Below are 21,354 nucleotides of genomic sequence, written 5' to 3'. Positions count from 1 at the left end.
TAAAAGGTTATGCTGGTGGGATGTACTCTGTTCTGGCTCAAACAGGTCCCCAGTGGCACATTCCTAGGAATTGGGGAAAGCGGTGATCCCCAAACATATATAACAAAAAAACTGACCATGGTGATTTACAGAAATTTATATAAGTAATTTTGAGGGCATTTTTATTTTTTTTTTGTTGTGACTTTATAATTTTATGGGTTTTTTACAAAAGAGGAAATGGGTTTACAGTTTAGACTTGAGAAGGAAATCATTAGACGCACAGTTTGGACTTGGAGTACTATCATTTTGTAGACCTGTGCTTACCCTCTCCTAGTATGTAATGTGTTAACCTCTGTTATTCATCTTTCTGGGCCCCTAGTAGTTCATCTGCGTAAGTTTCTTATCACCTGAGGGTACTTTTAAAATTTAGTAATGATTACTTCTCACCACCATCCTGAACCCAGAGGAATGAATGCTGCCTGACTGAATTTCCATTCACGAATATGGGGGGAATAAAAAGATGTTTGGTGGCCTCCCACTCGGTACCTTTTAAATCAGAATCACTTAAGTTTATGTCTCAGGAATCTGCATGTTAAATAAACTAAGTATGAGATCTAGATCAAAGTCTTTAAATAAAGCTGTGATATATGTCCTTTGCTAAAGCTCTGTGTCTTGGAGTAAATAAGTTTCTTTTTAGAATATGTCAGTAGTGAATAAATAGAATGCTATTGTAAATCAAGTTACGTTCTATCTTGTTTGATATTTATTGGTCAGGAAATCAGAATGGTATTCTTTGTAATTATACTTCCATTTCTATCTGTCTCACTGTTCTATCCTTTACAATTTGTATACCTTTAATTCTAGGAATACAACCCCTTATAAAACCTTTTAAAAGAAAATAATACAAAAGTAGAATTTAAAACTTTAAAAAAATTATGTATGTTAAAAGCATACATGTGGAACAGAAATGAGAATGCTCTTATAACTTTTTTGTAAATAGGCTCTTGAATCTTTTCATGGGTAGAAAAGTTTTAAATTGGGATAAAATGTTATTCTGTGAAGTTAATAGACCTGAATGTTTATAGGCATCAACTAAACAATCAAATGCATCATCTGATGTTGAAGTTGAAGAAAAAGAAACAAGTGTTTCAAAGGAAGATACTGACCATGAAGAAAAAGCCAGCAATGAGGTATGTTTAATTTCTCTTGCATTCTAAACTCGTTGTAAGGAGGAAGTTGTAAGATGGGTTGGTCATTTGATCGCAAAATAAAGTAATATTTAAACTAGTTGAGTAATGAAAGAAAATTTGTAAGGCTTATTTCCTTGTGTGAATATTAAATGCTGTATTGTAAAATAATTTTTGCATTTTTAAGATGCAGGGATGTTGTAGCGCCTGACTGGCTCAGTAGATAGAGCATGTGACTCTTGATCTTCAGGTCATAAGTTTAAGCCCCACATTGGTAATAGAGATTACTTACCAAAAAAATGCATGGATATTTTTATTTGAAGTTACTTTGCTCTATAATATGTGAGGTCCACCTATAGGAGAGTGAGTTACTGTTAGGAATTTTTTTATTTATTTTTTTATTTCTATTTTATTTTAAGATTTTATTTATTTATTCATGAGAGACACACACAGAGAGAGGCAGAGACACAGGCAGAGGGAGAAGCAGGCTCCCTGTGGGGAGCCAGATGTGGGACTTGATCCCAGGACCCGAGTATCACATCCTGAGCCAAAGGCAGATGATCAGCCACTGAGCCACCCAGGCATCCCAGGAATTTTTTTTAAAGCAAAGTATTGTGGGATGGGAGGTACTAGAAAAGATATTGAACTGAATTTTTTTAAAGATTTTATTTATTTATTTATTTATTTATTTAAATTTTTAAAAAAATTTATTTATGATAGGCACACAGTGAGAGAGAGAGAGAGAGAGAGAGGCAGAGACACAGGCAGAGGGAGAGGGAGAAGGAGAGGGAGAAGCAGGCTCCATGCACCGGGAGCCCGACGTGGGATTCAATCCCGGGTCTCCAGGATCGCGCCCTGGGCCAAAGGCAGGCGCCAAACCGCTGCGCCACCCAGGGATCCCTAAAGATTTTATTTATTGGGCAGCCCGGGTGGCTCAGCGGTTTAGCGTCGCCTTCAGCCCAGGGTGTGATCCTGGAAACCCGGGATCGAGTCCCATGTCAGGCTCCCTGCATGGAGCCTGCTTCTCCCTCTGCCTGTGTTTCTGACTCTTCTCTCTGTGTGTCTCTCGTGAGTAAATTAATAAAATCATTTTTAAAAAAATTATTTATTCATTCATTCATGGGAGACACACAGAGAGGCAGAGACATAAGACAGAGGGAGAAGCAGGCTCCCTATGGGGAGCCTGATGAGGAACTTGATCCCAGGACCCTGGGATCATGACCTGAGCCAAAGGCAGACGCTCAACCACTGAGCCACTCTGGTGTCCCTGAACTGAATTTTTAAAAATCTAGCTTTGCTTCCATCTCTGTATTTGATTATCTGTGAGTTGAGGATACTGAGTCTTTTCAGGTCTCATGGAATGGTTGTTAGATGATCTCCAAAGTCTCACCCACTTCTTAAAATTTACAACCCGAAAATTCAGGATTGTACTGTAGAAAAAAGTGGTTTTATAAATTTAAAAAGACAGATTTCCTTGTGCACTAGCAAGCATGAATTTTATATTTCATCTGACAGGGGTAAGTTTTTTTTATTTTTTTTAGACAAAGATACTGGCTGTTCCTTTCATTTTATAGTGATAGTGTTGACTTTGAATGTTTATAATTTTAAATTTCAGTGTTGCAAAACAAGTTTACCTAGTGAAATATGGGTATTATTTGTAGTTTAAGAAATTTGCTTTAAGTCTTGACATAATTTATTCAGTTTCATTTGTGTGTGTGTGTGTGTGTATATATATATATATATATATTTTTTTTTTTTTTCAAATTTCAGGATGTGACTAAAGCAATTGACATAACCACTCCAAAAGCTGCCAGAAGAGGGAGAAAGAGAAAGGTAATGTTACTGCTTAACCACAGGGATCTTAAAATAATTTTTATTTTAGATTGAGAAAGAGATAATGAAATCTTATTAAATTTAGAGTTGGCCCTTTACTCTAAGTCATTAATTTTTTGAAAGGATAGTTTATATTTACTTAGGAAAGTTATCTGTGTTTCTTTTCTAGTGATATAGCACCCTTAAGATAAGTTGAATGGTCAAAAACAAAAAACAAAACAAAACAAAACAAAAAGATAAGTTGAATGGTAGAGGAATTAAAATGCCTCAGTTTTCATTCCTGTTAACAACACTTCCTCAGGGTTTCTCCGTAAAATGGATAATAACATATACTGATAAGGTTGTTGAAAGGATGAAATGAGTTACCACATATTAAATATCCACAATAAATCCTGGTACACAGTAATTGCTCTGTCAGTATTGTCCATTCTAATGTTATTAGCAGAATTGTTGCATGAAATGAGAATATGTGACATTTTAGGAGGAGGTACACCCTTGCTTTAACTAATGTTTCTTCTTCCCTATATGAAGTTTTGTCATCACCTGTTTCTGACAACCTGTTTATGTCTCAGACTATTATACGCCAGAGATTCAAGGAAAACTAAGGCTTCGGTTATCTTACGAGGAAGTAATATACAAAAACATAATTATAGTGGCTTTTTGTTTCCTGTGGGATATGTGGAAGGAGCTATGATAACTTTAACAGGATTTTAATAATGGCAGAGTCTTGTCAGGTAGATGAAGGAGGGGACGTGAAGAACATGTGAGGCAATCTGAATAGTATATATAGAAGTGTAGAGAAAATTTCATTTTAAGCATTCCATCTCAGTATTACCAGACCATAAAGTTTGAGGGAAAATGGTACAATACCTTAAATTTAACCTTGAACTTAGAGAAGTGATGAGAGCCATTTAATCACTTATATTTCAAGCAATGTGAATGATGGAGACTGGATTAGTGAGACAAGTTCACAGATTAATTCAGAATTTTAGTACTAATGTCACTGGTGCAAGCAGAGCATGGAGTAGTCAGTAATAGAAGATAAGGTCTCTTTTCGTTGAACATGTATTTTTTTTGTTGAGACAGACAATACATAAAATAAGAGTTAAAAGAGGATAGTGACTTGGTGATTAAGTCATGAAAGGCTTTTCTAAGGAGTTAGCATGAGATTGAGAGGAAGGGACCTTCTGGCAGGTTTTTTAGTGTTGTAGACTCAGAGATAGGATTTAAGAGAACTGCAGGGGTTAACGTTGATGGTTGATTGGAAGTAGGTGTGTGAAGGGACGGAGGAATCTAGGGTGACTCCCAAGGTTGCCTTGGTTTGGGAGCAGAGGCATGGTGGGGAAGAGGAAGTGAAACATCTGGGGGAATTAGACTGCAGATACATAGTTTTGACATCAAAAGGGGAAAAGGTAAAAGTGAAAAGATGTAGTCACTACTATAAAGATAGGACAAAGAGGTGAGGTGGTCAAGAATGCAGAAACTAGAATCCTGAGAGAACATAATGGAGATGAGCGGTTGCTTTGTAGAGTGAAGGCTGAGAATGAACTATCAGGTGAAAAGAGAAGATGTCAAGGGAGGAAAGAATTTTTTGAAAATGGTCAATAATGTCCTGATACAGAGAGGATCCTGGAAGATATTTGATAGTGGGGCTCCCCCAGGATACTTTAAAGTCAAATGGTAAGGGCAAATGAAGGGGGTTGCAGAATAAAATGTTCAATATTAAAGTTACATTATGTTTGAAATCTTTGAAGGGAAGGAGAGAGAATGCAGCAACAGGGATTTGCATGGTTATAGGAAAGGTTTCAAGTGAAAAAAATATGAAGGCTCTAACAGTTCCTTGCAAAACTGGGAAAGATTGAAGATGTGGAAAATAGGAATAATTGTAGTAAGGAGATGCAGGATGAAAGAAAGGAGGGGGGCACATTTGAAGGACGAGACTTAACAGGAAGAAGGAGATGGACATTTCATCTTTTTAACATTAAAGAGAAGGATGGAGGAGGTTATTTAAAAATTCTGGGGAGGGATCCCTGGGTGGCGCAGCGGTTTGGCGCCTGCCTTTGGCCCAGGGCGTGATCCTGCAGACCCGGGATCGAATCCCACGTCGGGCTCCCGGCATGGAGCCTTCTTCTCCCTCTGCCTGTGTCTCTGCCTCTCTCTCTCTCTGTGTGTGTGACTATCATAAATAAATAAAAATTTAAAAAAAAAAAAAATAAATAAAAAAATAAAAAAAAATAAAAATTCTGGGGAGAATTGGGAATTAAGGGATATGTATGTAGCCTCAGTCTCTTTAGTATCCCGTTCAGAGGAGGACTGCATGTATGATATAAGGCAAGAAGAAAGGATTGAAATGCTGGTGAGGAAAGAGGGCACACACAACAGGATAAAGGTATTAATGGATGGCTTTGAAATCTCAACTGAGATTGCATAAAATGAATAAGTGTTTGTATCATATCTGCCCCCCCCCCCCCCCCCCCCCCCCAGGTCTCAGTAGCAGCGAATAAAACAGAAAAGGTAGAGTTTTACAGAGATTTGTGGGACAGGTGTAGCAAAACAAGAAAACTGGAGGGCTTGTATATGAATAATGTAGTCCTATGAGGTTGGTGGTGGGGTGCTTTTAGGTAAGATCATGAAGGGAGAGTAGAGTAGTACAAGAAAGAGGGTAATAAATGGGGAGTAAAAGTGTCAAAGGGTTAGAGGTCTTAGATCAAATAAATACAGAAGAAATAAATTTGTAGTCTGTGTTTAAGATTTAAGTATGTATATTTGAAATAATGATCTTTTCTGTGGATGAAATACTTTATTTTCATGAGGAATGTTTTTGACTTGCCTGATTTTTCTAACAGTGGAGAATACATATCTATGGTAGGGCTGGTTTTTTTGATTCAGTATTAGTGTTAAGTTTTTATTTATGATACTAATTATTGATACTCTTCTTGCTGTCTCCTCCAAAAGACCCATTCTGCCTTTATCTTGCATAATGTTTTGATTTACTTCCAAAAATTGCAAGTGTAAATGAAGAACTGTGGGGGTTTTTTTTTGTCGTCGTTGTTTTTTTTTTTTGCATTAACTCATCAGTTTGAACTGAATTTTAGAGAATTTTGCCCTCTTAACACCTCTGTATGAGAAGAGCTGTCAGTCTTGGCTTCTCAATTTTGATACCTGGGGAGCTTGGTGAAAACACAGATGCCTGGCTTCCCACCAGAGGAGAATCAAGATTGGGGCAGGAGTGTAGAGGTGGTTTGTAAGTTTAAAATTTTAGAGATAGAACCTTAGCTGATGTTTAATGGAGCAATTTTTGTTAATGTTCCTTGAGAACAATTCATAGGTGAACTTAGTTGAGTTTATTGACTTTTAAAAATACTTTGAATATGCATTATTTTCCAACTATAAAAGCAAACATGTTTAAAATTAAAAAATGGATACATTCTTAGAAGTGGGATTGCTAAATCAAAAATTTGCATAGTTTTGGGACACCTGGGTAGCTCAGTGGTTGAGCCATCTGCCTTTGGCTCAGGGCGTGATCCTGGAGTCCTGGGATTGAGTCCCACATCGGGCTCCCTGCATGGAGCCTGCTTCTCCCTCTGCCTATGTCTCTGCCTCTCTCTCTGTGTGGGTCTCTCACAAATAAATAATACCCCCCCAGAAAATTTGTGTATTTTAAAGTGCTCATATTTGTAAAGAACCTTTCAGGAAGGTGTTGCCACTTAATTGATCATTGGTGTAATCAATAGTAAGATTCTTTATTTCCTTACCAATACTGAGCATTTTTAAGTTTTTGGGGACCCTGGGTGGCTCAGTTGGTTAAGTGTCTGCCTTTGGCTTATGTTATAATCTCAAGGTCCTGGGATAGAGCCCCCCTATCAGGCTCCTGCTGATCAGGGAGTCTCCCTCTTCTCCTGCCCCCTACTCATGCTCTCTTTATCAAATAAATAAAACGTTTTTAAAAAAAGATTTTAAAGTTTTTTTTTTATCAATAATAGATTGTGCATGTTTTTACATGCTTTTTATTCGTTTATTTTTGTTGATCTAGTTAATGCTGAAATAATTGGTTATAGGGAAGCAGCTCATAGTGGTCCTCCCATCCTCTTTCTACACTGTCTCTTTCCTTCCATTTCAATTATGATCAGTTGTTTACATTTCCTTTCTTAATTGGTGGTTTTAACCTTTGTTCTACTGCTTTAATCAATTAAAATGACTCTGATTTGGGGCTCTTGTCTCTTTGGGGGTCATTTTAGTTTGCAAAGGGTCACTGGAATTTATTACTCCACTGTAGTAAATCACTCTTTATGGAAAATAATAACGAGAGAAGAACAGATGTCAGTTCAAAAATAAAACATATTAGTAAAAGAATAAGAAATATTAGCTTAATTTCTTGTCTTTGAATATTAGGTTCTCTCTCAGAAGTACACAACGTAAAGTATTATTTGCATTTTGAGATACTTGATAAAAGTACATTTATAAGTAATGTGTGGATTAAGTGTGATTATACTTTTTTTTAAAAGATTTTATTTACTTATTCATGAGAGACACAAGGAGAGAGACAGAGGCAGGCAGAGGCAGAGGGAGAAGCAGGCTCTATGCAGGGAGCCCGATGTGGGACTCAGTCCTGGGTCTCCAGGATCACGCCCTGGGCTGAAGGCGGCGCTAAACCGCTGAGCCACTCGGGCTGCCCTAAGTTTGATTATACTTAAGTCACCATTTTGCATCAAGAATGTTAGCTCTATTTTTACAAATGATTTTTTTTAGGTTGAGGATCTCTAAGAAGTGATGTTTTTAGTCTGTTAGAATTGTTTGCCCCTGAGTGGCACGGTTGGTTAAGTGGTTGCTCTTGATTTAAACTCAGGTCATGATCTCAGGGGCATGAGATCAAGTCCTACCTGTGACTCCACGCTCGGTGGGGCATCTGCTTGGGAATTGTCTCCTCTTTTTCCCTTCTACCCTTTCCCCTGCCTTCCCACTCTTCTCTCAAAGAAGTAAATTGTTTAAAAAATAATGTTCACTAGAGTTATAAGCAGTGTTTGGGGATGTCACTGATGAGTTCACTGTTGAAAAATCATGTACAAGTTATGCTTATTTGTAAATTCTTTAAGGTGGCATATCTTTGCTGTTGAATTAAACTTGGAATGCCTATTTACTTGTTAAGTAAATTAATTAAGTCTTTGTAATTCAGGCAGAAAAACAAGTAGAAACTGAGGAGGCAGGAGTAGTGACAACAGCAACAGCATCTGTGAATCTAAAAGTGAGTCCTAAAAGAGGACGACCTGCAGGTAGGACTATTAATGTTTAAATCTCTGGCTTGTTAGTACTCTTATTACAGTGTTGTGCCTCAGATACTTCGGAATAGGTGGGTAGGCAGCCTATATATATAGATTTATATATATATATATATATGATGTATGTATAAACTTCAGAGGAGATAAACATAGTTTCTGCTTTGTGTGATCAAGTATTTTAGATTTAAAATAATTGCTTGGGACTTTTTTTTCATTTTCTGTTTTATCTCTCTTACATTTTCCCCTAATAGCGGCACATGAGGCTGTGGTGAGGTTATATTCCATGAATGATGGGTTTATTTTACCTCTTACTGTAGAAAGCATAAATTTTCCAAATGGAAATTATTGCATTCTTTGTGTCAGGACCTTTATAGTATGCAGCTGTCTTCAGCATTGCCTGTCGAAAGTATTGTCCTAATTCAGGAAATTGGAAATATTTTGGAAGGATATACCTCTAATACAAAGTTAAACAAAGAAAATTAACCAAAATGGGACCAGTTCTTTTTCTAACTATAATTGAATTCTTTGAAAATGGGGGAAGATCAGTAATACCCAGAAAAGAAAAATCCCGAGATTTGTTTCTATCATTATTTTTGGAATTTGATAATGGATCAGATTAATGGTGTTAGGAAATTCGGTGAACTCTGATGCAGATTTTCAAAGATATGAATGTACAATATACGCTTATTCTAATATGTATATGAAAATTGAATATAAGTAGTACTATCTATTGTACAGTTGAAACCATGAAGAATGTTCTTCTAAACCCTCTTAGCTATACTAAGGAGGGAATGAAGATGACTCTGTTCATCTACCCCCTTTTAAATACTCTGTTGTTGCTCATTTGAATCATTGAGGGATATGATATTTAAAACTTAAGATGATAATATCTTTAATAAATCACTGATATTCTTAGTATATATCATTTGTAATCTTTATATGTGAGAATTGCATCTTGAAAGATGGTAGTTACTGATTTTGTTTTTCCCTGTAAATGTTAGCTACAGAAGTCAAGATCCCAAAACCAAGAGGCAGACCCAAAATGGTAAAACAGCCCTGTCCTTCAGAGACTGACATGTGAGTTTATTTTTAATGTATAATTAGTTATACACTGAATGAGGCATTTAAGTATAAATCTCTCTGTATTTATACCAGTTTTATTTTATAGGATATTTGCTGTTACTATTTTGTGTTTCTAAAAATTATGGGAGAAAACTATTGAAAAGTTTTTTGTTGTATAAAAAAAAAAAAGTAAAAATGGGGAATCAAGAGCATCTGCTGCATGGTTCAGTCGGTTAAGTTTCCAACTCAGATCTTGATCTCAGGGTCCTGAGTTCAAGCCCTGAATTGGGCTCCATGCTGGGCCTGGTGCCTACTTTACAAAAATCATTTCATTAAGACATCCTCTTGGTATATCAGGATATAAACGTACTTAGATAATACAAGGTAAAATCTGTAATAGGGAAATTAGGCAAGATAGTGTGTTTAAGGAAACTTGACTAGCTCCTTCAGAGTAATTTAGGACTACTACTAAGTGTGTGGGGGCAGGTAGGGGCGCCAGGGTGTTGTAGTCAGTTAAGGGTCTGACTCTTAGTTTCCACTGGTTAGGTAGTGATCTTGTGGTTGTAAGAATGAGCTTCCTGCCTGGCTCTGCTCTTGATGGCTTGAGACCATCCCACCCTCTGTAGGCGTGCTCTTTCAAATAAATCTTTAAAAACAATACTTTTAATGGGAGCCTGGCTGGATCCGTTTGTAGAGCATATGACTCTTGATCTTTGGGTTGTAAGTTCAAGCCCCATATTCGGTATAGAGATTAGACAGTTTTTATAATGTGAATTTAAAATTTTAGAGTATTTTATGGTAACTACTTAATCAACAAAGTAATGTTTGTTTTTTTCTTGCCACCTTTGTTTTTCACAGATGGATATTGTTTATGTGGCTTATTGTTATGTGGCTTTTCTGGGTAGAAACTTCACCAGAAAGGAAAGATACATTTAGACAAAGGGTAAAAAAACCCATTTTAGCTATTGTGTGTAAAGATTTTATAGAGAAGGCTCAAGCAAGTTGGTCATTTAAGAGGGGATTTATTTTCAGTGTTTTGAAACTGAAACATAGGAAATTTTAGTTATAGAACACTGAAGCATTGGTACTTTTCAGTTAAATATGTTTGAAGAGTTTAATTGTACTGACAAGCTAGCTCTTAAAGTATTCTCAAAAATACTGGCACAGGGACGTCTGGTGGCTCTGCCTTTGGCTCAGGGCATGATCCCGCAGTCTCAGGATCGAGTCCCGCATTGGGCTCCCTGCGGGGAGCTTGCTCCTCCCTCTGCCTGTCTTTGCACCCCCCCCCTTTATGAGTAAATAAATAAATAAAATCTTTAATAAAAAAAAATAGTGGCACAAAATTACAACATGGTTTTAACTACTGTAATGAAATTAAGAAATTAGGTACACGCAGATGAGTTTGTTTTCTAAACATACCAAATCCCACTCATTCCCTGCCTAATCTAATCATGGCATCAGACATAAAGTCTAGGATTTCATGATTGATAGAAGGCCTTGATCTGAAGACTTAGGAACCGAAAACACAAGTTATTTGCTCCGTTCTCCCCTTTATCACATACCTAGATCTGAGATAGGGAGCCATACAAACTCTTATGCTCTTATTTGGAAAGGAGAAGCTTAAAAGAGGCCTACAGCAGTCATTGATCCCTAAGAAATATAAAATTCTGGGAAAATACTGTGAGATCTATTTTAGGTGTAAGGAAGGTTCCCTTGATTAGGCCCCAGTTTTCCCGAGACTGTCAAGGTAGACCATTTCTCTCTGGCTTTTAGCTAATCCTGTGACAGTTCTCTACTTTTCAGTATCATCCTTATTGCATCTGAAAAGGTCATTGGAAAATACTACCCTCATCAACTGGGTAGTATTGTGTCTACTTTCAGGCTGTAGGATGTTGGGGACCCAAGCTTCCTTTTTAGATCTCTGTTAATTTCTCCTGATGGAGGCTATGTTACTTTCAGTAATAATAATACTTTATGGTGTGTTATTTTAGTCAGCTTCATGCCTAGTGGCCTTGAAAGGCCATAGGACTTTCCTCAGACTTGGCTTTTTTAAATTTGTTTTTTCCCCATCGCCCCCCTCAGACATACTGATTATATATTTAATTTACATTCACTTTGAATTTATAGGTTTTCCTGAGAAACCCTTAGTCTCTTCCCTAGAAACTGTTCATCTGAAGGACCAGTGTAGTCCAATTTGAATTAGGAAAGGCTGGTAGCTTATACCTTTTTTTTTTTAAGAGTTTAGTTATTCATGAGTGAGACAGAGAGAGAGAGGCAGAGACACAGGCAGGCAGAGGGAGAAGCAGGCTCCGTGCAGGAAGCCCGACCTGGGACTCAATCCCAGGACTCCAGGATCATGCCCCTGGGTGAAGGTGGCGCTAAACCACTGAGCCACCCAGGGCTCCCCAGTTTATACCTTTCTTTGATTGGATCTTTGACCCCAGTCTTTTTCTGAATTTGAAAATTCAGTGGGAATTTTCAACACTGAAGTGCACGGAATTTTTAGGTTCTTCTTTTGTCATTTGCTATTTTTAAAAACTCCTTTCTTTAAAAAAAATTAAATTAAAAAAATAAAAACTCCTTTCTTAAAAAAAAAAAAAAAAAAACTCCGTTCTTTCTTGAAGTGTCCTTTTAATATCCTAATAACAACCCACTGAAGATGCTAGCATTCTATCTTGAAGCCTCGTCACCTAAAGGCACTGAATTTTCTTTCACATTATCACAGGTAACAGTTTTGCCCACTGTATAAAAAAAATTAGGTTTTTCGAGTTTTCAGCCCCAAAGTCAGTGTCACATGTTTTAAGTTTTTACATAAATTTTATGTATCCATGAATGTTTTGCAAAGGCATGTATGGACAGCCTCAAAATAGCAGTAGCTTATAAAATTTCTCATTCATGTTGTATGTAGGTTGGGCATTAGCCATAGCTATTCTTAGCTGTGTATCTGAGCACAAACTGTGGAGTACAGAGCCAAACTATATAAGCGCTTCCTAAAGTTTTGCTCTCCACCATGAGAACAGGATGTATGTGTTAGTGATAGCTTTTTTGCAGTGAGTCCTAAAATGACAAGATAATGGAATAGAGCCCAGAAAAGCTGAAACCATCTCCTAATCCTCATGTAAAGTAAGAAATATTTGATACAAGCCACTGAGATATTTGGAGTTGTATTTGCATTAGTTTTTGCTTCTGTTAACATATTTTTTAACTATTTACAAATAGTTTCCTATGGTGCCTTGACCTATTAAAAAGGGAAATTGTCACTAGGGAGAAGTCTGTTTTTCGCAAAAGGTGGTATGGAGGACCACAGGGAGAATACTTGTTTGTAGCAAGTCTTGATGGTTAAGTTTGCTTTAATATTGTTCAAAAATCCTTGAAATAACCCCATCTCTTATGACTTTATCGTACACTTCTTTATGTTTAACAACAGCAGCAACAAAAAAAATGGCTGCACAGGATTCCACTGTGTATGTTTCTTAAGATCTGTCTCATGTATGGGTATATCCTTTCAAAAACGGTGTCTTATGTCTTGTACATGTGCAGACATAATATTAGAATACATTGCTGAAGCAGATTTGCTAGTTCAGAGAGTATTTGGATTTTTAATATCTGCTTCTTTCTATTGAGGGGATAATACTTTGGGCAAGGAATTGTTCAATATCTATTAGAGAGCCATGGAAATGCTTTCTGTATTTGACTCTGTATTCCCATCTCCATTAAACTATCAAAATATTCACATTTGTGGAAATATTGAAGAAGATTTAAATGATTTTACTTGCATGCCTTTTCTTCTATTGATTAGAAATTAATGAGGAAACCCATATGATATTTGAAAATAGCATAGCCAATGATGGTTATGTGACAAAGAAATTTCTGAAGAGATTAAAAAGTGAGTTTTTTTTCTCTTCTAATTTTTAATAATCTCTTAAGGGTACAAGAAAGCAGTTGTCTGGTAGGCAATCAGTGGATTTGGAACTGAAATACTGGGCCAATTATTTGAGCTAACACACTGTCATTAAATAGCTTTTCCAAGCTTCAAGTTGTATTTTTTTATGGGATTGCCCTAGTTGAATGTTTTATATCCTAAAATGGTTAGCATTGATATCATTTGATTCTCTTAGAGCTTATCATCGTACCATAAATACTTCTATTTTTTTTTTTCTGCTGTACTCTAGGTAGCATTAGTATCATCTGATAGTAGCATTAGGCTTACTGAGTAGTTTTGATAGTTTTGACTTAGTGATGTCTGTAAATCCACTGGTGATGGGAATGCTTAATGCTAGTGAATTCACTGTTAGGTATACTTAATTGCCATATATTTTACTATTGTATGCGTAACTTGGGAGCTTTGACTTTGCAGAGTATTTCTTTGAATTCTCAAATGATCATATTTGATCTTAAGCAGTTCACTTCTGCAACTGTATTTTTCCCAATCTGTGTACTTTTTAAACATGTAATTCTTACAGTTGTGTAGAATATAGGATCCAGGTGTCTCACCCATCTTACATACTGCTCTATCCCCATAGTGAAGAATTATCTTGGCATGTAAGACCACAATAGGTATTTTTTTCAGTGAATAAAGAACATTACAAAAACCCTGAAAAACAAAGAAAAAAAATCACTTTTATTACTACCTTCATGCCACTGTAATTTTTGTATTTTCTAATTTATATGAAGAGAATGTTCTTTTCCTTTTATATTTGGATAGTAAAGACATTATATTTTACTAGAACATATGTTAAATTTGTCTTTAAGTGAAAAATTATGCCTTATTGTCCTCCAAAATGCTTACTTGGTTGGGAGAGTATGGTTCTAAAAGAAAACTAATAATGATACCTAAAAATTCATTTTCCATTACTGTATTCTCTAAAACAGGGTAACTGAAGAAGACAAAAGTAAGAAAAAGGGGCAAGAAGAAAAACAACCTAAAAAGCAGCTTAAAAAGGATGAAGAGGGCCAGAAGGAAGAAGATAAGCCAAGAAAAGAGCCAGACAAAAAAGAGGGGAAGAAAGAAGTTGAATCCAAAAGAAAAAATTTACCTAAAACAGGGGTTACATCAACCTCTGATTCTGAAGAGGAAGGAGATGATCAAGAAAGTGAAAAGGTACAATGTTTATCAAATAAAATATTCTATTTTTAGCTGCTTTTATAGTCATTTTTTTTACCTAGTAAGCTTTCAGTGTCTGAAAGTATGTGATTAAAACTGAATTTTTCTACCTTTGGTAAACTTGAATCAGCTGTGTTAAAAAGCATATTTGAAACTTTATTGTACATTCTAGATATTATAATAGTATGGAAATCAAATGTTATATAATGAACTTCTAGTAACCCACCTATGTAGAAAAGTAGAAATTAAGCCAAATGGACTGTGCAGTGAAGACAGTTCTAAAAGAGGTGCATTTATACATAGGTTTTTATTATATACTACAATGAAATTCTTTTTTTTTTTTTTTTTTTAATTTTTATTTATTTATGATAGTCACAGAGAGAGAGAGAGAGGCAGAGACACAGGCAGAGGGAGAAGCAGGCTCCATGCACTGGGAGCCCGATGTGGGATTTGTTCCCGGGTCTCCAGGATCACGCCCTGGGCCAAAGGCGCCAAACCGCTGCGCCACCCAGGGATCCCTACAATGAAATTCTTAGCACTCTTCAGGCCTATTTAGTGTACATTTTATTAGTGTGTATTTGAATGCTACAGTTGTTTAGGAATTTGATTAAAGCTATACATCTTTTTGTTTAGAAGAACACAAGTATTGTGTATATATTTTTGTTTTTATCTAATTTATTTATTTTTTGAAGATTTTATTTATTTATTCATGAGAGACACAGAGACAGAGAGAGAGGCAGAGACAGGCAGAGGGAGAAGCAGGGCCCACGCCAGGAGCCCGACATGTGACTGGATCCCAGGTCTCCAGGATCACGCCCCGGGCTGAAGGTGGCGCTAAACCGCTGAGCCACCAGGGCTGCCCTGTTTTTTTCTAATTTAATATTTATTTTATAAGTCAGAGATTTTAAATTGGACAGCTTGAGCAATATACTTGTTAGTAAACAGGTACTGAAGTCAGAACTATAGTGTAGAGGCAAATAGCAGAGGACATCACTTAGTATAGCAGTGTAGAAAACAGATTTTATTCCCCGAGTTATCAAGGGAGAGAGCTCAGTTTAGATAGCAAAATGTACAATTCTGGAATTTTTTTTTAACTAGTAACTTAAGTATTTGTTCCTTAAGAAAACTAGTTGCTGCTTTCTCCCAGGACTGTAATCCTAGGAGCACTAGTCACTGACTCATTAAATTCATCCTAATTCTCAAAACAGAAGAGAAAAGGTGGAAGGAACTTTCAGACTCCTCATAGAAGGAATATGCTGAAAGGCCAGCATGAGAAAGAAGCAGCAGATAGAAAACGCAAGCAAGAGGAACAGATGGAAACTGAGCAGTAAGTATTTTTTTATTCTAAATTTTGATTTCCTTTTTAAGCTAGCATGAAATTTTGAAATGATAGAAATTCATTTTCCAGACCTTATGAAGCCTTTTAGAGAAGTGACTTTTACCAGGTCTTAGAAAAAAGTCTTCAGTATATGATGATGATCATGTTTCAGGCTTCATTCTTTGCTGAGTAGTAAGAGGATGAAATTCACTGAGGTAATCACTCTGTGAATTATTTTTAATTTAAACAGAAAGTGCACATAAGTTTGAACTGTGGCTTTGCTGAAAATGTTCTCACCCTCTACTATTCACTTAAGTATTACAGAAAGAGTGGTGATATGTTGGTGGAGAAAGTATGAAATATCCTTACTTGTCATGCACCACTGGCAGGCCACTCCCAAAAGACTAGCAAAAATAACAAACACAGTTGGAAACCCAAGGCGGCCCTTAAAAGTAAATCTAAAGGCTGACAGGGTTTGCATTAGGTGTGCGCAATATAAATTAAGTTCAAAGCTGATTTAAGTTTTGGTATTTGGAGACAATATATACTTATCATGGGGAATTTCTTTCCTCTTTTATTCTTTCAAGTAATTTTACTAGAAGGAAAATTGCACTGGAGATGATGATTACACTTCATGTGCTTATTACATGTTTTCCTAGTTATCTTGAGACTGTCACTTCTGAATTTTCTTTGAAAAGCATTTTGTGAAGTATCTTGCATTATTCTGACTAAACTTGGTGTTTTTGTTTTTGTTTTTTTGGTTAATGGAGGTGATTTTAAAAACATGCTGTAGGTCACTATGACAAACTTAATGATAAGTAGTGAATTCTTTGAGTAATTTTGTACTTTTTCTTATAAGATACATTTGTAAGCCAAAAGTCTCTACAAATACAGCGTTTGACTATCTGCTTTCTTAGTTGCTTGGAGGATGATTATATAAGCAGTTTCATCTGCTTTAGGGGAGTAATTTAAAAACTGATCTAAAACTCAAGTGTTACTCCCTGTATTCTGTTAGACTTTGACCATTTCTGTAAATATTAAAGTTATTTTTTGTTACCTATCCTTTTCTATCCTTTCACTGAAAAGTTGTTGGACTGTTTGTTGCTTTTAACTTTATTGTGCTCCCCAAATTAAGATATAAAATTAGTATTGCTTAGTAAATCTAGCCCAACCCTTCTTCAGTATCTCAAAGTTATCTTTATGTGTTTCAGTTTCTTTTTTGAATGTCCTCCGAATGTAACTTTCTCAAATTCTAATATTTGTGTTTTCTTTCCTTCTCCTGTTATTACAAAACTTTGTACTTGGACAGTTTTGCTCTGTAAAGCATTTCAGATGCAGCTTGTGTGAAATGCATTATGCAAAATAAAGTTTATTGTATTGTATTCCCAGCCAAACAACATGTAATCTACAGTAATAAAAAATATATCTCATTTTGGGCTCAAAGCATTAATCCAGTTACTGAAAAGAGAATACAAGTGGAGCAAACAAGAGATGAAGATCTTGAGACAGACTCATTGGACTGAATTTCCCCCTCCCCCCCCTTGATGGAAGAATGTTGCAGATTCTAAATTGAGGACTTCATTAATGGCATTATTACTGTGTTATGATTGTTAAAAAAAAAATTTCCTGTAAGGTACACACTACATACCAAGGTCGGCCATCATTCCTGTTAAAAGTTTTTTACCAAGCTTAAAATGAAGCTTTGTGTTTGAAAGTTAGAAGATGGTGGTTGTACATTATTTCATTTAGAAAATATAAAAATTCATTTTGTTTTGAAGCTAGGTGTTAAACTGGAATAGCTCTTATACCCCAGAGAATGGGGCAGTTGTGCCCTTCCCTTGACATTCCTTTGTTGTTTAATTCTTTAGAATTCTTAATAACTGTTTTTTTTTTAATCCTGAGAGATTAAACAGTAGACTTGTTAAGAAAACAAAAATGAAACTGTAACCAAAATTTTAAAATAAAGTTTTTTTTTAAAAAAAAACCTGATTTTTAGATATTGTTTTGTTCTTGTCTATTTCAATTGGTTTATAATAGGGCCCGAACTCAAAGCCAAGGTACTAGAAATTAAGAATTCATTTTTAAATGCTTATTTTTGTGATCTGCAGTAAAATGGTACCTTTTCTTTTGTGACATGGTATGTAAATGTCAATGACTGTTGTTTAAATTAGATATACTGGCCAAAGAACCCCATTTTATGATAATAGTATTATCTTTGAATATTCTGTTTTACTTAGAAACTTAACCCCTCCAGTTATCTACCCTTTTGGAGATGTGGGAAAAATTAGTGTGTTTTTGATGTGCTACTTTAGAAAACAGTTGTGATGCAGAACTCATGAAATGTTTATAGATGTTCTTTTCCCATTATGGTCAGTCTGTCCATTGACCCTGACATTGGGTCTTTAAATACCACTATTTTATTATTGGAAAAAAATTTCACCATGACAAGTGTAAAAATTATTTGTGATGCCACGGAAAAATTAGATTTTAGCATGTTAATTTTTACGTGTTTTTGTTGATAGTAACTAATACTAATGCTGTGGCATTCCAGAGTTCTATGAATTACAGTCAATTCCTTGTGATCTAGGCTGTTGACTTTCTATCTTTAAATATTCTTTTAACTTTTACATAAGGGATTGTGGGCATTTGGTAATCAGTCACAAAGTTCCAATGTTTTGAAATATTTGTGTTAACATTTGATAGGCAGAATAAAGATGAAGGAAAGAAGCCAGAAGTTAAGAAAGTGGAGAAGAAGCGAGGTTAGTTATTTCACTTTCTAAGATGTATAAAATAATACATGGAAAGGAAATTACACAATTTCTTGTGTATAGGTTTTAAAATCATTTTATATTCTTAAATCCTACAAAAGCATTTTTTTTCAAATCCCTAGCAGATTCTATATACATTGTACTTTAAATATAATCAGGTGCCCTGCTCACCTGCTAAGGACTCCTACTTTTTTATCATTGCTCATTATCTAATGGTCACATTTTTTTGTAACATTGCCAAAAACCTAGATATTTTCCCCTTTTTTTGACAAATCTCATTGTTTCCGATAGTTTTTCCTTTTTTTAAAAAAAACCTGTAAGGTGAAACAGTTGTAGAGGGGTTTATTAACTGGATATAAGCTACTTATTTTAGAAACCCTGTGCAGCTAGATGGTGAATTTTTTCTTCAAATGATGAATGTTGCCTTCCTAAATACTAAAAATGGCAAATAACTTCTAGTGAACTAGGCAGATTATGAAGAACATTTTTAAAAATCAAATCTTGTCATTGTTTTGCTGATTAGATTTATACAGAAATACTGGTTTTGGAAAAACTATTTACTGTGTTTCACATTTTAATTTATAGAAACATCAATGGATTCTCGACTTCAAAGGATACATGCTGAAATTAAAAATTCACTCAAAATTGATAATCTTGTAAGTCTTTAATACCTCATTTAAAACTATAGCACTGCTTTTATAGCTTCATATTTTCTCACCTGATTTTATAAGTATGTGTAAATTTAAGAGAAATGGGACTATAACTGGTCTTTTGTACTGCCTTATTTGAGATTTTAAAAATAATCTTTAGGAATAGAGCATATAGGTTTTGGTAATTAACAGTTATGAAATTACTGTTTTGTCATGAAGGATGTGAACAGATGTATTGAGGCGTTGGATGAACTTGCTTCACTTCAGGTCACAATGCAACAAGCTCAGAAACATACAGAGATGATTACAACACTGAAAAAAGTAAGTGATCTTGAGTTGTGCAGATTTTAAAAATTTCCTGATCACCATGTCGTTAAGAAGTAGTAACAGTTTAAAAATCAATGAAGAAAACAATTTTGAGTGTATATTTTGTTTTCTCAGATACGGCGATTCAAAGTTAGTCAGGTTATCATGGAAAAGTCTACAATGTTGTATAACAAGTTTAAGAATATGTTTTTGGTTGGTGAAGGAGATTCTGTGATCACACAAGTGCTGAATAAATCTCTCGCTGAACAAAGACAGCATGAGGAAGCAAATAAAACCAAAGATCAAGGGAAGAAAGGGCCAAACAAAAAGCTAGAAAAGGAACAAACAGGTATGTGGTAGTAAGTTGTTTGCTGGGACTGCTTTTAAAAAAATGGCTTTGACACATGATTTCATTAGGGTCTAAGGTATCCTAAAGCATTTAGAAAAACTAAAGCTAAGGCTGAGCGCTTCTGTTTAAATCATTATCATTAAGCTTAAATTTAGCAGTTGCTGTTCATTTTTCACTTAAATTAGGAAGAATTTCTAATTAACACAATAGTAGGTAAGAAAGGAACTTCCAGTGTCTGCATTATTCAACTTGTGTGATTACCAATACATGATCGTTGTTCTCTTTTACCCTCATCAGATTTCTCTGTGAAGCAAATTCCAGATACGCTATTTCAACCACAAATATTTTAGGATATATCTGTGATGGATTCTTAAAGTAGAACCATAGTATCATTATCAGTTCCCCCAGTTCCAGGTTACTAAAGGTTTTAGGAGCTGCTTATTATAGAAACAAGTATTTCAAAGGAGTTGGATATTTTATTCCTTATGAGGGAATGATAAAGGTCTCCTTAGAGATTTGTTAGAAATAAGATTTACAGGGATGACCTCATCGTTTACTTAGGACACAAATTCATGTTAATTACGAAAAGCACTTTTGACACTTTTTTCCTAAAATGAGGAAATATAAAAATTTACTATGATACACATTTTTGTAAGAATTGGAATGATCAGTTTAAAAATCCCCTGTGTTTCTACCTGGGTGGTTCAGTCAGTTGAGGGTCCCACGGTTGATTTTGGCTCAGGTCATGATCTCCGTGTGTGAGATCCAGCCCAGTGTCTGTTTGAGATTCTCTCTTCTCTTACTCTGCCTCTGCGCCCCTGCTTGTGCCCACTGTCTTGCTCACAATAATAAAATCTTTAGTCCCCCACCCCCACCCCACAGATCTATATATAGTAACCCTGCTACTTACTGTGCCTCAGCTACTCAAAAGATTACAGTGTAATTTTAAATAAGGTATAGAAATTATTAAAAACTTTAGGGCCATTTTTTTTTCCTTTAAATTTGGGCTCTTTAGAGGACATCTTAAAAGAACTTTGAAGCTCTAACAGTTTTTCCATTGGTACCCTTTTAAAGGTTCAAAGACTCTAAATGGAGGATCTGATGCTCAAGACAGTAATCAACCACAACATAATGGAGACAGCAGTGAAGAAAGCAAAGACAACCACGAGGCCAGCAGTAAGAAAAAGTGAGGACATGTTTTAATGGGTCATGTGTATTTTTAATTTTTAAATCACATTGCTGTTCCAAGGTTATTTATATAAGGATTATATTTTGATCACTCAATTCCTGAACTCAGCAAGATGAAAATCAAAAGGGCAAAAAAACCAAAAAACTTGATCATTTACAATTAACTTGCCTGTATTCAAAGGGAATAGAGCTGGATAGTAGGAATCCAGCTTAAAATAAGTTATTCTTTGAACTTCTTTCACTGATATAGCTTTAATAGTGACTTACATTCATTATTTTCTTGCATTGTGACAGGATAATACAAAAGTGAGATCTAGAATCACAAGCTATTTTG

General features: G+C 35.4%; 1 protein-coding gene across 5 annotated transcripts in view; it reads left to right on the top strand.

Annotated features, from left to right (window-relative positions):
* The window catches only part of PSIP1 (PC4 and SRSF1 interacting protein 1), a 45,496-nt gene that overhangs the window by 19,694 nt on the left and 4,448 nt on the right, over positions 1-21,354 (top strand). For 2 of the 5 annotated variants that reach the window (XM_077912021.1, XM_077912020.1), the window contains exons 4-14: positions 1,065-1,169; positions 2,937-2,999; positions 8,173-8,269; positions 9,277-9,352; positions 14,210-14,438; positions 15,650-15,768; positions 18,463-18,518; positions 19,113-19,183; positions 19,397-19,498; positions 19,619-19,832; positions 20,907-21,018. In XM_077912021.1, coding sequence (XP_077768147.1) covers positions 1,065-1,169; positions 2,937-2,999; positions 8,173-8,269; positions 9,277-9,352; positions 14,210-14,438; positions 15,650-15,768; positions 18,463-18,518; positions 19,113-19,183; positions 19,397-19,498; positions 19,619-19,832; positions 20,907-21,018 — 1,244 coding nt within the window. Of the gene's footprint in view, positions 1-1,064; positions 1,170-2,936; positions 3,000-8,172; positions 8,270-9,276; positions 9,353-14,209; positions 14,439-15,649; positions 15,769-17,068; positions 17,744-18,462; positions 18,519-19,112; positions 19,184-19,396; positions 19,499-19,618; positions 19,833-20,906; positions 21,019-21,354 lie in introns of those variants that run through there. The other 3 variants (XM_077912022.1, XM_077912024.1, XM_077912025.1) reach the window with 3 other exon arrangements.

This window comes from Canis aureus, chromosome 10, assembly GCF_053574225.1.
Source record: "Canis aureus isolate CA01 chromosome 10, VMU_Caureus_v.1.0, whole genome shotgun sequence".
NCBI classification, from domain to species: domain Eukaryota; kingdom Metazoa; phylum Chordata; class Mammalia; order Carnivora; family Canidae; genus Canis; species Canis aureus.
Note: the sequence above shows the minus strand (reverse complement) of the source record. Positions and strands in the feature narration are given on the sequence as shown.